General features: G+C 33.7%; 1 protein-coding gene across 1 annotated transcript in view; it reads right to left on the reverse strand.

Annotated features, from left to right (window-relative positions):
- LOC109855433 (transmembrane protease serine 9-like) overlaps window positions 1-18,978 on the reverse strand; it is a 39,161-nt gene that overhangs the window by 6,724 nt on the left and 13,459 nt on the right. Inside the window, exons 2-4 of the mRNA XM_020429681.1 lie at window positions 9,351-9,528; window positions 6,605-6,909; window positions 5,188-5,339 (exon numbers count right to left, since the gene is read on the reverse strand). Of these exons, the coding sequence (XP_020285270.1) occupies window positions 5,188-5,339; window positions 6,605-6,909; window positions 9,351-9,528 (635 nt within the window). The remainder of the gene's footprint in view (window positions 1-5,187; window positions 5,340-6,604; window positions 6,910-9,350; window positions 9,529-18,978) is intronic.

The raw sequence follows: 18,978 nt of genomic DNA on the forward strand, positions 1-18,978 counted from the left end.
TTATGAAACTTTTAAATATTTATGCATTTAGATTTATAAGTTAATATGTACAAAGAAAAAGTAGAGTTATTTCTTTATCTTTTATAATATAATATCAGAATTAGAGTAAACTTACTCGTAGATGACAAGTATAAATTCTTGAACAATAAATAGCATTATTTTTGTATTTGTAATAGACTTTTTTAATTTTGTGATCACATTTCTGCCTCCGAATACTGGAAGGTCCCAAGCTAGTTTATACGCTATTGAGTATATCAAAATATCCGGATAATACGGATATTCGAATAACTCGAATAGTATTATTCGTACTATTCGCTGCACAAAGTATCCGGAATATTCAAATACTATCCGTTAATCGAAGTTTATTCGTACATATATATTATATTCGAATATCCGGATATCCGAATCACACTGTTATTCGAATTTAAGCCGCAGCCCTAATATTCAGACTCTTCTCCTGTTGGCTCAATTACTTCTTTCACGCAAAACTCCCTAGGCGTACGGTCCTAAAAAGCTGCGCTACCTATGCTCTCTTCAAACTCACGCAACTGCTTCGCCCTCTTTTCCTCTCTTACTTCTGTGCGTACATCCAATCCAAGGGGCTCAAACTCGCTAGACAACGACTAACTTTCTTTTTAAAAATTGACAACAACTAACTTTTAACACTTCGTCATTAAAAATCAGGAAGTATTGTTCAATAAAGGTACATTACTAAAGCTCTGTAAAATTATTTCTGTAAAATTATAATTGTAAACTTATTGTAAGATTAATTCTAATGTAAACAAATACACAAATCTTAGTAACCCACTGAAGAAGGTTTAAAAATAAACCGAAACGTTTGGGAAAAAAACATTGCATTTCATTTATTGCACAACACCCAGCAAACGGTTCAAACTTGCCCGACTAAAATTGATAGAAATTCGCTAAGAACCCGATTTATCAACATCGTATCCTATACCTTCTTTTCTTTCCTCCACCATTCTGCTCTTCTCTACACTCACAATTACTTCTGCTTTGGTCTAAATTCTCTTAACCTTTAGAGCGCCGGAAAACGCCTAGAGGCGTAAAAAAATGAAATTTTTTTATACTCATTTTTTTTAAATCTAAATTGCTTGTAAATTCATGTGTAAAGGTTATCGATCTCTCCTAATATGATTCTGCATCCAAAAAAATTATATTCAAAATGGCGGATGCAATATGGTTAAGTTTTCGAGATATTTTCTGTTTCGATGTGAATTCCATTTGAAAATTATGTATAAGAGTTTTAGAAGTCACTAGTTAGAGATAAGAATTATGAATATACATATCTGTAAAAAATATATACCTTAGTTCAAATATTTTTATAGCTTTTGTACTTTTTTGGGTGCAAAGAAAATACTCTCCACTGCTAATTGGCATGTTTGGAGAAATAATCAATGGATGATCTTGACAAATAAGAGAGTTATGATATAAAAGTATTGTTACAGTACCAATAAATTGTAATAATTGATTGTGTCCGAACAGTCACAATAACACAGGTTTTAGGTTCAACTTGTTACTGCAGCGAATCTAATTATATAAATCAATGATCTACTTTAGATGTGGATATGGATTTCGGGGTTCTCGCCACCTAGCGGTGATTTTTGCTACTATTAGATGAATATTGTAAAATACGTTGATAAATGCTCAGCCAAACGGAAAAAATTTTTTAGAAAAAAAAAAAACTCAAATGTCGGTTGATAGCGCCCTCTATAATGTTTTCCAATCGATAATGATACAAACTGACTTTATTTGATCAGATAAAACATAAATAATGCTAAAAATAAAAAAAATAGTGCAATTGAATGTTTTTTTGAAATTTTGAAAATTTTAACATTCGGCCTTACCGTACCTGGCCGGGATACGCCTCTAGGCGTAAGGGGTCTGACTCGCCACCATTATCTTAACTTAGTTTGGCCTTAACTCAGGGACCTTAGACCACATTTCTATAGAAAAATACGATTTGCAAATGTTTCAAAACCCCGGCGCTCTAAAGGTTAAGCACACCAAGCACACATCTATACTGCTCACACTCCTCTAACCAAATCCTTGTTTAATTTTAATATTAAAGGTGTATAAAAAAACATATTGGAAATTTAAACATGTAAAATTAACACAATTAAATTGTTTTGTAAATAAGTACATAGTATAGGACGCGCGTCATGTGACTGACTGGATCGTTGACAGTGTAATATGTAGGGTATGTACAAAAAGTAGAATTTCATCGAAATTGTCACATAATTAGTGCATAATTAAAAATTAAAATATTTTTAATAAAAAACTATATGATAAAAAACTTAATAAAATTTTTAATAAAATAGTAAGGTTTTAATAAAATATTAAGTTTTTAATTAAATATTTTTATTAAAAAACTTAATGATTAAAAAATTATTACTTATTACTTATTATTTCTACATTACTTTTTGTTTAATTTTTTGTTTAATATATGTACTAGGCAGTGTTTGTTTTTTTTAATTTTATGGTGTGCAAACCATAGGTATTAACTGAAAAAATTCTGTTTAACTTTTTAATATAATGTGTTTAGAGTTATTAGAATAAAAAATTAAACATTTATATTTACACAAATTTTTTTTCTTAAAATCAACTTCAAACTTGATAACAAATTAAACAAAAATATTAATTTAGATTTTTTAAAATTTTTCCTAAAATACATTAATATTTTATGTTATTAAAGCATTTAAAAATTAAACATTTTTTTCAAAGAAGCAACATACTAAATCATTTTATTGAAAATTAATTTTATTTAGTGTAGCCAAAATATCTAACCGCTTACTTTTTGTTTAATTCGTATAATTTTTTATTTCATCCGCGCACATGTTGTTATTAAACTGATATAAAAAATATTCAGTCTGTGTGTGTGTCATAACACTCAGAGATAACATCATAAAAAACGCGATTATGAATTATGTTCAGCTAATCTATTTTTTTTTTTTTTTTTTGTTAATTTTTCTGGACTATTTGACATTTATCTCCGAGTTATTTGAGCTGCAAAATTTTTTTGATACTATATCTTGCTTGACTGACTCAAAGAAATTACAAATCAGTTTTTTGTTAAAAATTAATTTCAGAATCGTAATCTATCTCGCAAGTTTTTTGACAATAATTGGTTTGTTTGCAAAAAAATTAATTTCTGTTTTTCAATTTTTTAAATATTTAATGTTTTTATATAAAATTTATATAAAAAATTTTAAATCTCTCATATTATTTATAAAACAAATTACCAAAAATATTAAACTTGTTGAAATCTGTATAATCTAAATACAGTAGAATCTCGGTAACTCGAATCGCAAGGGAAAAGAATAAAATTCGAATTGTAGAGGTTTCGTCTTATCAAAGTTTCCGAGTAAACAGAGGTCGAACGAACGAAAATTTGACTTATAGATGCTCCGTGTATGAGTTTATGTTCTTCGACCGGCTTAGAAAATAAAAAATTAGAGGCTCAGAAAATAAAAAATAAAAATTCGACTTAAAGAGACAATGTAAATATATTTATTACAAATAAAGAAATTGTATGCGGAGTGACGCGACGGGGTACGGTCACACAATTGAGCCAAACAGCGAAACGCGGAAGCATCTTGCTAAGTGCACAAGTTGTCATTTTTGTTTCATTGTGTTACGGATCTATCGCTTCAAGTTATAGAGTGCAATAACAGAAGTTTGACTTACGGAAATACACTTCGAGTTGTAGAGGTCAAACAAAAATATATTCGAGTTACAGAAATAATTTATTATATAGTTCTCTCAAGAGAAATTCGAGTTGAAGGAAGTTTATGTCTCGAATTGCAGAGTTTTTGACATTGAAATGGAAGGGAACAAGCAAAAATTTTGCCTTACAGAGGTTTTCGAGTTAAGAAAGTTCAAGATAGCGAGGTTCTGCTGTATTATAAATATGTGTAATTATTGCGCATTTAGCTATATATCTATGCTGAATGAACTATGTACATCTAAATTTTTTGACTTCTCGCGTGAGCCATGTCCAATAAATCTGAAAATCAATTTTTATAATACACATGTAAAAACATGTGAACACACACACACACACACATATATATATATATATATATATATGTATACATGTACATATAAAAGTATATTTTAGCATAACATCCTGCAAAAACGGCTCTTATGACTTTATTCATATTTTCTCAATTTTTATAGTTGCCAATCCTAGTTTTTTGTGCAAACGAGGCAAACAGAAAATCTAGTATATTTCAATTCCTGTCGGAACTCCTTCAGCAATATTGTACTTCTACTCTGTGTTTCCTTGATATATTTTGAAGCAATACATCCATTCTCAATTGTTTTCTCGGGAATATCTTCGTTCCCCAGGTAATAGAAATTGCTGATAAGAGCAGGATGAAGACGGCGCACGACTTATTGGAAGAAAAGATCGAAGAGAAACGGTATTCTCATTTTTGTTCTGAGAGATGGACATCGACTTGATAAAGCTATGTAGGACTCCCGCAGGAGGTACTGTCGCAATAACTGTTTCATGCTCGCGTGACAAGAGATAAGCCATTCACATAGCAAATCGTGCAAAAAAAGAAATAATAAAATAAAATAAAATTAATCTTTTCTAAATTAGAGATTATTGAGACATATCTATCTTTATGATGTATGTATTTTCGCTTAATGCACACACACACACAATAAATGTTCTTCATCAATTCAATTCTTGTATCAATGCAATAAATGTTCTTCATTTTTTATCGTAAAATTCAGATGACCTCGAAAAAAGTAATCTCTTTCGATTTTTAACGATGTATGAACAACTATCATTCTTTTTTTCATTCTTTGTCATAATTTTGCACGCAAATATCGGTTAGAGATCTATGGAGCGAAAACGACGCAATTATATTATACAATCCAATTACCGAGCAACGGCATCATCCAACATGGTCGGCTATCATGCCCGAACAGTATTGTATGCGCATTACGCACAATACTGTGGGTATTTATTGAAATTTGCGTTGTCTCCAATCAACGAGCCGTGAATTTTGTGATCGGCTGATTGACAAGCGACGCTAGGCGTCACGCGCTAACTAGTGCAGCAATGCGCGAATGCAAAAACAATACGCAAGTGATGTCCTCGCGGACATTTTGCATCACACGGAAAGATTTGCGCGCGCACTGCGCTGTTTTACTTACATAGCAGGTATCCTTGCCGCCTTTCTCCCAGCCGGCGCACATTTGCTTCGATTCCACGTGGATCAATTTGTTCTGATTCGCGTACCACTCGTTGCACTTGGTATTTGCCACCACGCGAACGTCTACTTTCTGCAGTATGTCTGCCCTCTTGTCTGAAACATAAAAGCAAGAGGTTACAATATACGTCACACTTTTGCAAATAAATTAGCAACGTTCTCGCGCGCTCCTAAAGATCATTGTCCCAAAGCAAGATATGATTCTTGTGTTGAAGCACTTAAGTTCGAACTTGTTACTTGCGACTTGTTACGCTCTTCGCGTCAACATTGCTTACAGCTAAATTCAGTTAAATAAATCCTTCTTTCTACATAAAAGATTATGATAATGAGGCAGCGCACGAATCCTCGGTAAGCTAAACTCGTTTAATTTGTTATTTTGCGAAATTCTAGTCGTGAAAAGATAATTATAAAAATAATTACTAAGCTAATAATAGTGCTTTTATAATAGATCAATAAAAGATATATTGTGTCTAAAGCTAAATGCAAGTGTTACATTGTAAATATAGAATGAAAGTCTTGTTGTATATTGACAAACATTGTTTATGAAAAGCCGTGAAATATTCCAATAAATGGATTTAATTAATAATAATTACTACGCAATTTTATAAAATGTAGTATTTTGATAGTATTATAGTGAGTAAATTGCTTCATTAATATTATAATATAAAGATTTAATTAATAATTAGTTCCATTTAATAATTAGCTATATTTTCAAGGTAATTACAGGGCAATACATGACCTGTAATTTCGCGATTTCTTTGTACAAGATATTAAATACTCTTTCGTTCTTCTACGTATTATTCATATTCAACATCTTATTACGATTACAAATGATCTGATAAAATTTGTTGAGAAATGTAATAAATAAGTTTATCTCATAAGTAAAGTGCATTTAATAACTTCTAATTTATAGCTAGATTGACCTTCGTTATTTTATTGATTCTACACGAGCCGAGAATACTTCCTCGTGGTACTTACACGCACTTGCGAAAACTTTGGTGATTATGGAAACTTCGGCGCGCTGCGATCATTATCGTGATAAAATTTATCGAAACTCCAAACTTACCAGTGTATCTCAAATATTTACGAAAACTTTAACATTTGCAATTTCGACGATTGAGCAGATTTTACGCTTATTCATAAGGGCTCTTCTAGCTCTACTCGCTTTATCTTATCTTATCTTATCTTATCTTATCTTATCTTAAGATATGCCATCACATAATAGCTCTAAATGAAGAAACTATGTTTACCGAGATATATCGAAATCCGGGAATAGTTAACAGGAATGAACTGATTTTTCGAAGATATCGCCGTCTTCTTCTGCGTAATCAGTATCGAAAAGAGAGCAATTATTTACTTACATTTATCTCTGTTTTCTCCGAGCCAGCCCCATCCGGCTACCACAGCTTCCGCCTCGCTAAAGGCACTGTATCCCGGTTTTCCTGTGGCCACAGGTAAACAAGCGGGTTTCACGCTTTCCGACCAAGTGATCGATCTGGCAAGTTCCAGCAGCGCGATATCGTCTACGTACTTGCCGCACTTGTAATCTGGATGTATCACTGCGTTTATGACGACCTCCTGTCTCGCGGCCGGCACCTCCGAACCTCTTAAATTGTGTTTGCCTAACCAGACGCTCAATTGTCTCACTGGAATATTGCCTGTTCCGCTAAAATTAAAATGACGACGAGTGTTATTTGCGAATATATTGCTCGACCAAACTCGAGGAAAAAATGCGAAATGCGGAATGGAACAATGCGTCAATTGTAACAGTAACACATAAAAAGTCACGTATCTCTCTGTGAGCCAGAACTCGAAATATCTGACGTACAAAAATATTTATATATCTATATCATAAAAGCGAGCAAAACGTTGTGCGCATCATGAATACATCTATGCGCGCGCGCATACACACACACATAAGACGATGAATCTTTTTCTTTTTACGTAAATGCAAGTCTGACATATGTGACGAATAATCATCGCGAGTAATATCGAGAATGCAGAGCGTATGCATTTTAGGGCAAGATTTCCGGTTGTCGATACATCTTGCTATTCTTCCGCTTCAACTAACAAATTCTTCTTTTGTAATTTCTTTCCCCAGAACGTCGGTAATTATTTAACTGGGATTTTTGTTCCACCCGAACAACGCGCTCGCGTCTGCAGAGCTCACTTGAATACCTGACCCGACCAGAGTGGCTTCAGTTAATTAATCGGTCTACTGTGCTTCTGAATAATTAACAAAATTACGACACCCTCTTCACAAAGACTTTCCACTCCATTCGTATCGTGCTTTTCTCTTCTCTTTCTTTTCTCGTCACTGTGTTCCAATCTTTCCCCGTCGTCTTACTTTTGTCAGCGGCCTTTCGCTCCTCTCGCACATCTTTCTTCTGGGTTCTTCTGGAGTTTATCGCGGAGCGTTTTCTAAGTTTCCATGCCCTGTTTCGTCGCCGCTCCTTACAAAACCGTCTTAATGGATCTTTCCATCGTCGCCGAGAGTATCCCGCTATTGTCTCATGGCTGCAGATTATACGGTTTACTTTCAATGCATCTCCCGGGCGTCTTCTTCTCGTCGATGTCGCGCCTTTCCAATTAAAATGCGCGAGTGTCTCGAGCGTAGCGCATCGTGGCAAACTTCCGCGTGATCGTGACTTAATTTTTTCAGCCAAGTCAATGTTGATTGTATTAAATGTTTGTCTTGCAAAGAGATGTGCGCGCAAATTGCAAAATGCATGCGACTTACACAATAAACGAGATATCCCAATTTGTTTAATTAATTGTTAAGTATTTCACAACACATGTCTGTGCTACAACTAATAGTGGTTCGCATTGTTTCGTTATCCAAGACGGGGATATCTACTTTTCTACACATATACCAGAAACTTCGTGAAAAATTAATTAACAAATCAATTAGGATTAATTTTCTAGTTCGGTTCGTTAAATCGTGCGGCTGTCTCGGTACCGCGCTATACCGATGTCGGGACACGCTTGTGAATAACGCAATGTTGCGCAGAGAATGACGTTAGCAATAAGGTACCGCTAAACAGTAATTTACCGTGCGATATCGTTGAACAGGAAATATCGACGCCGCGTCGCTAGGCTGCCAGTTCTTGTATCACTATCCGATGAAAATAATTCATACCTGCTTGCGAGACAATTAATCAACAATATTATTCACGGCGCGCATTGTATTAATAGTAATTAGGCGTCACGTCATCAATCCAATAGAATGACGGATTATAATTTGTTTAATTATTCTCTAATCCAGGTGCATTTTGTAATACGATGTTGATGTAATAGATTTTGGAAACCTCTTATTTTAATTTAAATTCAACTCCATTCTTTTTTTTTAAAGAAATAACTAATATTTCGCAATTATTCTTCTTTGATGATAAAAAATTACCGAGGTTTAGTTTCCATAAATTTCACTAACAAGTGTAACACTCTAGGTGCTAAATATCGTTGCAAAAGTTGCAGAAATTTACACATAAACGATACAAAAACAGAGAGAAAAAAAGAAAGGTAAAAGAGAATACGATGAATAGATACAGTAGACACAAAATCCTCATTTTCACACGTCCACCCATCTTGCGTCTTGTTGTAAAGCTTTTCCATATGTTTTGCATGGCCGCTAGCAATTACCGAGTAGTCTGTAATCTACACGCAATCATGGTTTACAATGCCAAAGCTCGGATTCTCTCCGCGGTCGCTCTTGCTCCCTATCGCCCCCTTTCTATCCCGCGCTTCTGTTGCAATCTGTTTAGTGACCGAAAGGGATACGCAATATCTGCACGTTTTGTTGCCCGCCCAGCTATAGGTGCAATATCTGCTCGCTCGTTTAATTATATCTATATGAAAGCTGTCCCATACATCCTCGCCGCAGTCGTGTACGAACTCGTCTGCCACGTGCAGTGATACACTGCCTGGGAGAAAAGTGTTTACGTTAGAGATCGCAGTTGCATATTAAAAAAACAAATATTTATGTTTAGTATTTCCACAATTTTGTCTTGAAATATAATTCCTTTTAGTGCCAGTAGTTTAAACTTTCTTTTAACAGGAAAAAATTATGCTATTAATTTTTAATGAGATTATGTTTTTATTTATACTTACGAGCATAAACAATGCGCAGCTGTCAATATAAATTTCGAGTTGAGAATAGAGCCGCCGCAGAAGTGTCCGCCTTTTCTTGTTATGCTCACGAGAAATGGAAATTCACGTGGCGTCGCGTTCTGACCTCCAACAATTCTCCCATTTCGTATCTCGCTTCTACCACACGGAACATCTGCCACTATAGTATCAAATACGGATTTTCTTATTATACTGTTTGATAACGATTAATTGCTTAAGTGATCTCTAGTAGGTCTAACCATTTCTTCGCTCGAAGTTGTCTCAATCAATAGTTATATGATCTTGTCTGCTCAATCTCGATTCATTTTTTCCACTTTTATACGCAAGAATAAAACAAAATTGAATGTCACAGTTTTTTTATTTTAGTAATTGACAAATATTTTCTTAATGAGATTAATGCAAAGTAGTATATATTTTCTATTATTTTATATTTATGTGCATAAGAAAATTAATAGTAGCGGTCGATCCAAAATAGCAACATCTACTGTCAATAACTGTCGATAGATTGTTATATCACAGACAGTAATCATGAATTATTAGTAGTAATTATTAGTAGTAATTAGCAACAATTAACTTGCATCAATTATAGTAAATTGATTTGGTTACTGCGAGAAGAATTCGGAAATATCTGGTTTAAATAGATAATTAATAGGTATAAATAGAATATAAAATTAAACATTTGTTTTATTTTTGTAAAATATTTTTTTCTAAACCTTAGGAAAATTAAGTTTTATTTGCAAAAAAAACATTTATTTATGCTTTTATGATTGATATCCTTTATAATCGAAATTGCATCCTTATTTGTAAAGGAAACAAGTAATCAGTTCGAACAGAGTTTGCAAGTTGTAATTGAGAAACATTAGCAATATCAAACTAAAAGCTCTTGATAATTACTATCTCTTATCTTCGCATATAAACTCCGTAAGAATTATCTTCTTAAAACCCACCCACTCCTTCTCAACGCGGCGCTATGCTGCAGCACAACGTCTGTTAGCGGCATTGCGTTTAATTGAAACCCAAATCGCCACGCTACCGGAATGTTAACCGATTCGAGTGGATCCTCTCTGGTGGCGGCACGATGCTGGGCGTCGCGCGAATTTAATGCCCCGAGCAGATAGGGACAGATACGGCGGATCTGTCACTACAATCCCTGCGACGCCCTTGCTGCCCAGCGCGCGTCGAATCCCAGTTGCCTCTTCTCTTTGTGATCTTCCCTTTCCGCTCTTCTCTCTCGAACGCACCCACGGATCGATGATTCCCCTCTCGTTTCACGCCCCGACTGATTAATTGGACCTCTACGGCAGCACTACCACAATTCCTATCTCCGTCGCTCTTCCACCACCACCATTGAGGCGCGGAAAGGACGTCACTGCGAGAGGAGTGCGCCATGAAGAGAGAAAGAGAGAGAAAGAGAGAGTAGTTCGAAATCGTCTCTATACCGAAACGCGTAATAGATATGTCAAAACCAGCCCGGAGGGGACACGATCATGATAATACGAGACCGATGCCTCGGTTTTGGTGACCGTTTGGCGCGGGAGGCGTTTATCCTTCCAGTTCAGATCGGATTGTGTTCGAGAAAATGTCGAAAAAAAAAACTCATTCTTCACGTGGTTTTGAGAAAGTCCGATCGTGGCTATAAATCGACAGCGCTTCGGCATGCAAAGTTACAGCTACGCGAATCCTATGAGAACATAACATTATACGAAGCAAAACAACGTCGTCGATTGAATAAAGCGATTGACGCGATTTGATTAATTAGCGAGTGTCAATCTATCTTATACGTATCTTGATGAAAGACATCGACAAAGTTTGACAACTTTAAATCAGTTATAAGAATCTCGTTTTAATTTTTAGAACAACCTAATTATAATATTAAGCATAAAATAGAGATATAGTAAAGGTGAAATTTATAGAAGGCAAAAAAAATTCTTCAATAATTGCAAATCTAGTTAACGTTACTTACAACGCTTTCGCGTGAAATGCCTTTTTTTGTACACGTATGTCTATTTTGTATACGTAAGATTAAGTTTCTGCTTGTGATACTGATTCTCTGCCAATAATAATATAAAATCTGGAGACACAGTTACGCGGGCATCTGCCGAAACAATTTCGAAGTCAATATCTCACCTAGAAAACTAACAAGATAAAGAGAGTGCTCTGTAGAGATTACTCAGTATAATTATATCAAGTATTTTTTCTGGACAATTCAAATACACAGAAATTCAAAATCTAGTGTAGTTACATTTAACGTGACGCTCATCGTGAAACGCGTTAAAAGCGATGAGTTCTTCAAATTTCATCACACAAAATCTTAATTAAAAATATTTGAATCTTATTGTAATAATTTTTACTATTTACCTTACACTTAAATATCTTTTTAATAAGTACGTGCGACAGATTATTTTTTTAAGCAACAAAAAATGGTGTTTTGCACAAAACTAACATAGCAATCTCGTATTATTTCTTATTTTTATATCGATGTTTATGAAAACAATTATATTATATGATATATGATTATAAATTTTATCAAAAAACAAAAAAACAATTTTTAATATCCTAGTCTGTAAATGTTGCTGATATTATTGGAAAGTGTAATTAATGAATATCTCTTATCTTTCTCTCTTGATAAGCCATAGAAGTTTACAGAACCTTCGTATGACTGCGAAGTTAATTAAGAACCACTCTAATATCATCTGTCATTATGTTGAATGATTGTTGACAAAGAGTTGTTTATTGATTTAGTTGCTCGACGAGATCTTAACTTCCTTTCGGCCTTCAACAAGGCCATCTATCTATTTTTACGTAACAGCTCGGGCAAAAACTGTTTTTTTTTAAATAGCCTTCATCTATTTGCATGACTATACTACGTTTATCTCAGCTGTTGTAACAATTTCGAGCATTTATTTACTGATAAAACAGATTTTTAAATTTTTGATACGTTTATACAACGATCATTATATCCGTGCAACTGCAACGTAATGCGCGCAGTTGTGCGATGACATAATTTGCTTGTTGATCAATAGAACAGTGTTCCGAATCGAATACTTTATATGAAAAATGTTTTTTCAGGTAATACCGATTATCTTTTATTTACAAATCGCTGAATTCAAAACGAGTTAACCGAATTTTGAGGAAATATTTTAATAACGCATTCAGAAGATATACATATATTTGCACAAATAAATAACATAACTCTCCGGACGGAGAATTTCGAACAATAATATAATTTGTTTAATGGGCACACATGCTGATTACAAACTGTCGAGTGATAATAATTATTAAAATTTTATTCAGTCAGCGACAGTATCAAGGATTAATTATTTTTAACATCGTCGTGTGCCGCGCTCACGCTATGTTGCATAACCACGATAGTTGATTATCCAGTCACGTAAAATTAATGCCCATAACGATCAATGTAATTGTTCAGCGAAGGAATGACCTGATAGACAGCTGTCGATCTGATGAATAAACAACCGTACCTCACTTCCACATAATATAAAGCCTAAATATTTGATGAAAGTGACGTTTTATTGCCAGATAAAACAAATAATTAGCTTTATTAACTCACCCGCAACCATCAGCGCTTTTCCGACCTCTCGTCTGATGTTTTGCGTCAAAGAGTGAATTGTAAACGAGGTAATGACACACTACACAATCTGCATTATATACCGCGGGTCGCGCTGTTCAAATAATCTATTAACTCCGTCTCTGGCACGAGAGGTTTTGGAAAACGTAAAATCAATATGAAAAAAACAATTTTTTGCGACGTGTAATTCCATCATTCCATGTTTTTTGCATGCACTTTATCACCGATCGTTCAGACGATCGGTCGGTCGGTTGGTCGGTTGGTTTGGTGAATTCTGACACGCGGAATGAAATATTTGCTCGCTTCTGTACCTACTTGTTTGAATAAAATGGGAATTTTGTCAATATTACAAGACTCGTTTATAAATCCCAAATTTGTCGGAAATTAGATTTTGGAAAATCGAGAATTTCTCGTAAAAGAATTTATTTATAAAGAATATCTGGAAATAGAAAAGGTTTTTTATATATAACGTTTTTTACATATAATTTTTATATATAAAAACACGTTATATATAAAACGTATTTTACTAATCCGCAATTTTACCGTATTGAAACAATATTTTACAAAGAATCAAAGTAAATTTTGCAATTTGTTATCAAGACTCGAATTAAATAGACAGCATTAGGTGACCAGCAAAAGACATGATGTATTCGTAATCAGATGAATTACACGCAGGATTACAATTATGTAATTAACTCTCTATTAGCCATATTCATTCAATATAAAGTACATATTAGCATTTAGCCATTGTTGTGTAACGCACAAAATATTCAAATTTCTAATAAAAGCGTAGAATCTATTACAAAATATTTCCTCAGGAGGAATGCCTATAAATTAAAAGTAAATACTGAGTAAAGTCGTTTTATGTCACGTAACTTAACTATAATTTGTTTTTGTAGTTAGTATTTTGATAAATAGTTTTGAAGTGATTTTGCATTATATTAATTGAAATTATTACATAATGACTTTAGCTATTTAAAAAGCAAATTAAATATAAAACAAATATTGCTTATTTAACTGTAATATTTGTTCGAAACTATAAAAATCTATTTTCGCGTCATAGTTAATATTACATTTTGCCCATTTCTAGTCGTTCATTCTATCGCCAATTCACTCTTGAGTATTAAATGGAAAGCGACGCGAGACGACGCAGAGAGTGAGCGTTACGTTAATGGTAAATACTAAGTTTAGTTTATTAACTTTCGGTGTTCTAGAGTAATCCGCAAGCTTCTATTTCAAATTCTCTATTGACTTCCGCTCACCGTTTAGTTTTCTGGCTCAATGGATACTACCTTGTAGTAGAAAAGCTCGAAGTAAAAGGGTCGTTGCGGGCCGCATGACGTCGCAAAGTGGATCGAAACTTTGGAAAGAGCGGACATTACACTTGTAAAGACAAAATAAAACAAATAAAACAATATAATTATGCACATATATGATCTAAAAGTGTGTGCCTTACCAATTTAAATAATTGTTAAATGTCATATTACAAATTTGTTTTATAAACAAGCATCTACCGCCGGCATTAGTATTAACCAATATGCACCACGAGGAGGTTGCATGGTCGAATTTTGCATATCGTGTGTGTGTGTGTGTGGATAGGTAGATGAGTGGGTGTGTGAGCGAGTGAGCGAGCGTAAGAATTTGAGTGCTCATAATAACATTTCTATTGTTTCTGGAAACATTTCTTGTTTGTTATTTTCATTTTTCTTTTTGTATTGAAACTTGTATTGAAATGAAAATAACAAACAAGAAATGTTTCCAGAAACAATAGAAATGTTATCAGGCTGCTCTTCAAACCCTGATGAAGTGAGCTGTAATGTTCACGAAACGTCGGTATTAAAATGACACTAACGCGGTTCAAACCCGAAAAAACATCTTTGTATGTTAATAGAAATGTTATTATGAGCACTCAAATTCTTACGCTTGCTCACTCGCTCACACACCCACTCACCTACCCATCCACACACACACACACACACACCTTCGCACGCACGCACGCACATGATATTAGATGTGACTTTTTTCGCAACTTTATGTTCTAATAATTTCTCTTTCAGTAATATTGCAAGAGTAACAAAGATTTATTTTTTTTTAAAAGCTTTAGATTTCTTTATAATTTAAAAGACCAATTGATCGACTTTGTCGTAGAAAGATTAAATTTTAATTTATTAAAATTTGAAGTTTCAAAAAAATAAAAAAACATACTTATCACTGTATTATAACGCTTTTACGCGATAGAAGAAATTTTCCAGAACGTTACAACATTTTCAAAATTATACTAATGTATGACTCAATAAATATATTTTACTCCGAAAATAATTGGTTCTTTGTATAACAAATTCAGACCATTTTTCTTTATGTTATAAATAAAATTTACATTTTGTAAAAAAGATAGAAATAAAATCTTTATTTGTTAATGTAGCCATATGAAGCAAAGAGAAATAAATAAAACAAAGTTGTGAAAAAAATTCGCATCTTATATAACATGAACCAACTGAAACGTAATAGAATCACGAGATTCTTTTTGCAAAAAATAGATGGATCTTTTAAGGTTGCAATTAGATGCAGCTAAAATTTGTCATTTTACGAAATAGAAAGTCTCTTTAATAAACTTATGACAAGTTACATTTTAAGATATTATAAGACTTTTTGTTAAAAGTTAACTCTTAATTAAAAACTCCGAAATTTTTTTACTTTATATAATTAGGTGTCAAATTGTTAAGTATACTAATTTTTACTTCAGGTATGGAATTTTTTAAAGCAAAAGAATATTACATTTGTTAAAAAAAAATTGGAGACATACAAAGTGGAAAGAAATATATTATCTTAAATATAAATAACTAAATTGATGGAATTATCCAACTTGTAAGATTCATGAGTATTTTACGCGTAAGTTGTAACAATACTTTGAAAATAATGATTATATACATGATTATATATTATTTCTATAATATTTCAAGTAACCAAATATGATTGGATAAACTTGATTCAAGATAAAAATTTTTGAGCCCACGTCCGGATTTTCATGCAGTTCGATCCACTGTGCGTCGATGGCGGCAACGAGTCGCTGCATAAAATGCACCTAATATTATGAACCTGCTGTTTCAATCGACAGAAAATATATTTTGATATTTTCTGCTTCGATTTGCAACAAGAGTCGTCTATTTGTTATGACCTTTCTATACAAGTCTCTTCTATTACCCACTTACTTGTGCCATACACACACACACACACACACACACACACACACACACACACACACACACACACACACAACCGTCGCCACTATTTAATATTTCTTTTTACGGTAACTAAATCGATGTTTACGTATGAATTTATTTCAGTCAAACGAGGAAACATGACATGCTGCGGCTTTTCCATAGACATATATGTGTAACTACGGATGCGTTCCGTTTTACGCATGAAATATATGAGTGATTACTGTAGAACATGGAGTGCAAAGGCCGTTCCGTTTTTTTATGCACGGATTTTACACTTTTATAACGGAACGGATTTCATGCAGTGTATGCGGCATAATAAACATGGATGACAATTTAAGGTTAAGTCAATCTTACTTAATTTCTATAATTTCTGTTATATCTTTTTTATGTTACAAAAAGAAGAAGATTTTTGTTTTTCAAGTAGTGCAGCAGTGATAAAAGTAAACTTTGAAGTGATTGAAGCTCAACTGACATAAATCTAATAGCTTGATTCGACTTGACTTTATGGCTTGTGAACTTTGATTTAAATCAATACAATGTTTTGCGCGTTAATGCTTAAGGACGTTCTCCGACTACAGTGGTTAGCAACCTAAAATATCTCTTCTCATGAGTAAGTTTGTACTGCTGCAACAAAGTTAAGTTGAGCTATTCAGCATTGCTAAGACCCGCTTACTCTGCGCAGAAGTTCAAAAATAGCTGCAGTACACAGCGCACATAAATCTAGCAAAACAAAAAAAAAGCTACAGTTTGAAAAAAAGAGTTGCTTGCCATATTATTCAAAATCGTATTTTAATTAGGACACTCTCCACTACCACATACTTGTTTTTTAAAAAAATCCTAAGAAAATTGTTGTCAGTAAGTTTAAAAAACCCCACTTCACAAAGGCTCAGCATAGGAAATCCATGTTAAAAATTGAAATATAAATCTTCCATATTTTGGGATTTAACATTGCTATCCCTATTATCCAAAAAGGCTACGTAATAAATAAGATCATAAACTATGTATATCGCAAATTTAAAGAAAATCCTAAGAAAATCAATAATTCGGAGAACATCCTTAAGCTGCATAAACTATTTCAATTTGCGAGGTAGAGCACTTCATGCGACCTTACGCACCGGAAGAGGCGGAGCAACTAAAGTTGAGCCATGCATGCAACGAATACGCATGAAGAGAAACGGAACGACTTCCTATGCTTCTATGCGCATCATGCGTGAAACGCATCCTAGACTACATAGTAGGTATAAGGTAGAACCCAGATGCGCACAAAATAAAACGGACAGAGCAGGATGTGTCAACTGGACACGAATTAAAACGAATACACGACATTCCCAATTGATCACATCGAGTAACGAACACATGACATATCCAATCGGACACAGTTTCAATCAGACACAAGGTAAAGCAGACTCATAACAATCTCAATCGGACACAATAAACAACGAACCCCATCTCAATCTATAATATGTCACTGCGAGCATACATTGACAAGCAATGTGCATCGTGACAGTTAATGATATTGTAGCAACAGAAAAGATACTAAATTGAGTTTAAGGGCCGATACGAGCAGTAAATACAAGCTGGTCGTGTATGAGAATAAGTCTTTATTAAATAAACAGACGTTTCGGTCACAGTTTTGGACCTTCTTCAGTGTAATCTAGTAATAAATTGATCGAAATGAGCGCAACTCATAATAAATTGGATAAAAAACGTATGACATAAAATATAAAAATATAAAAAATAAAAATTGTTATACATACTTAATTATTTATTGTTATACATACTTGTTGGTGGGGAATTTTGTATATATTTGAGCCATGTAAAGATTGCGCGCCAGTACACAGTATCTCTTAATCATATTTACACACAATTTCCAACTTTATCATGGATGCTGTTTGCTTGCGTAAATTCTAATTTTAAGTATGTATAACAATTTTTATTTTTTATATTTTTATATTTTATGTCATACGTTTTTTATCCAATTTATTATGAGTTGCGCTCATTTCGATCAATTTATTACTAGATTACACTGAAGAAGGTCCAAAACTGTGACCGAAACGTCTGTTTATTTAATAAAGACTTATTCTCATACACGACCAGCTTGTATTTACTGCTCGTATCGGCCCTTAAACACAATTTATGACTATTTCACGAGCGATTTATTGATTAGAAAAGATACTGATTGCTGATCCCATTTGCTTTTAGTTTGCTGGCTAAGACTGAAGCAAGGTTCCACATGAATTTACAACTTTTTACGCAAAGCAAAGTTCAAACCTAGTGTCTAGTTTTTTGATAGTGGAGCACCCCTACTCTTCTCCGTAAGGAGAGAGCGGAACAAACTGTCTTCTACACTTTCCACGAAAAGCGAGGTTCCATATAGGTTTATAGTTTTCCAAATTTCGATCTTTTGTGAGATTTTACCAATAGTTTGTGATTATATTTTTTATGAATAACTTTTCAATGAACAATAAGCGATAGCTAAAACTACTTGGAGACTACTCAAGAGAGTACGAGATGAAATTTTTTGTACAAATAAGATCTAGGCTAACGGGATTTGTGCAACAGTTGATTGGAACAAATGAAATTTTTGTTATCGGAGCCCTATTGTAGCAATAAAAATTACATTAGGTTAGAGTACACAGTTTGTCCGGAAAGTTCCCGGACTGATTTTTTCTAGCGCGGGTAAGCGGCGCTATCGAGCGGTCAATGCTGGAACTACTTAGTATAGACCTTCCTTTAACCAGGCAAATTTTTTCGTCGTGGTCGGCGATGTTTTGATATCAGTAATTATCATTTGTTTTTTGCG

The sequence above is a fragment of the Pseudomyrmex gracilis genome, unplaced genomic scaffold, assembly GCF_002006095.1.
Source record: "Pseudomyrmex gracilis isolate BER0280 unplaced genomic scaffold, ASM200609v1 scaffold_89, whole genome shotgun sequence".
NCBI lineage: Eukaryota > Metazoa > Arthropoda > Insecta > Hymenoptera > Formicidae > Pseudomyrmex > Pseudomyrmex gracilis.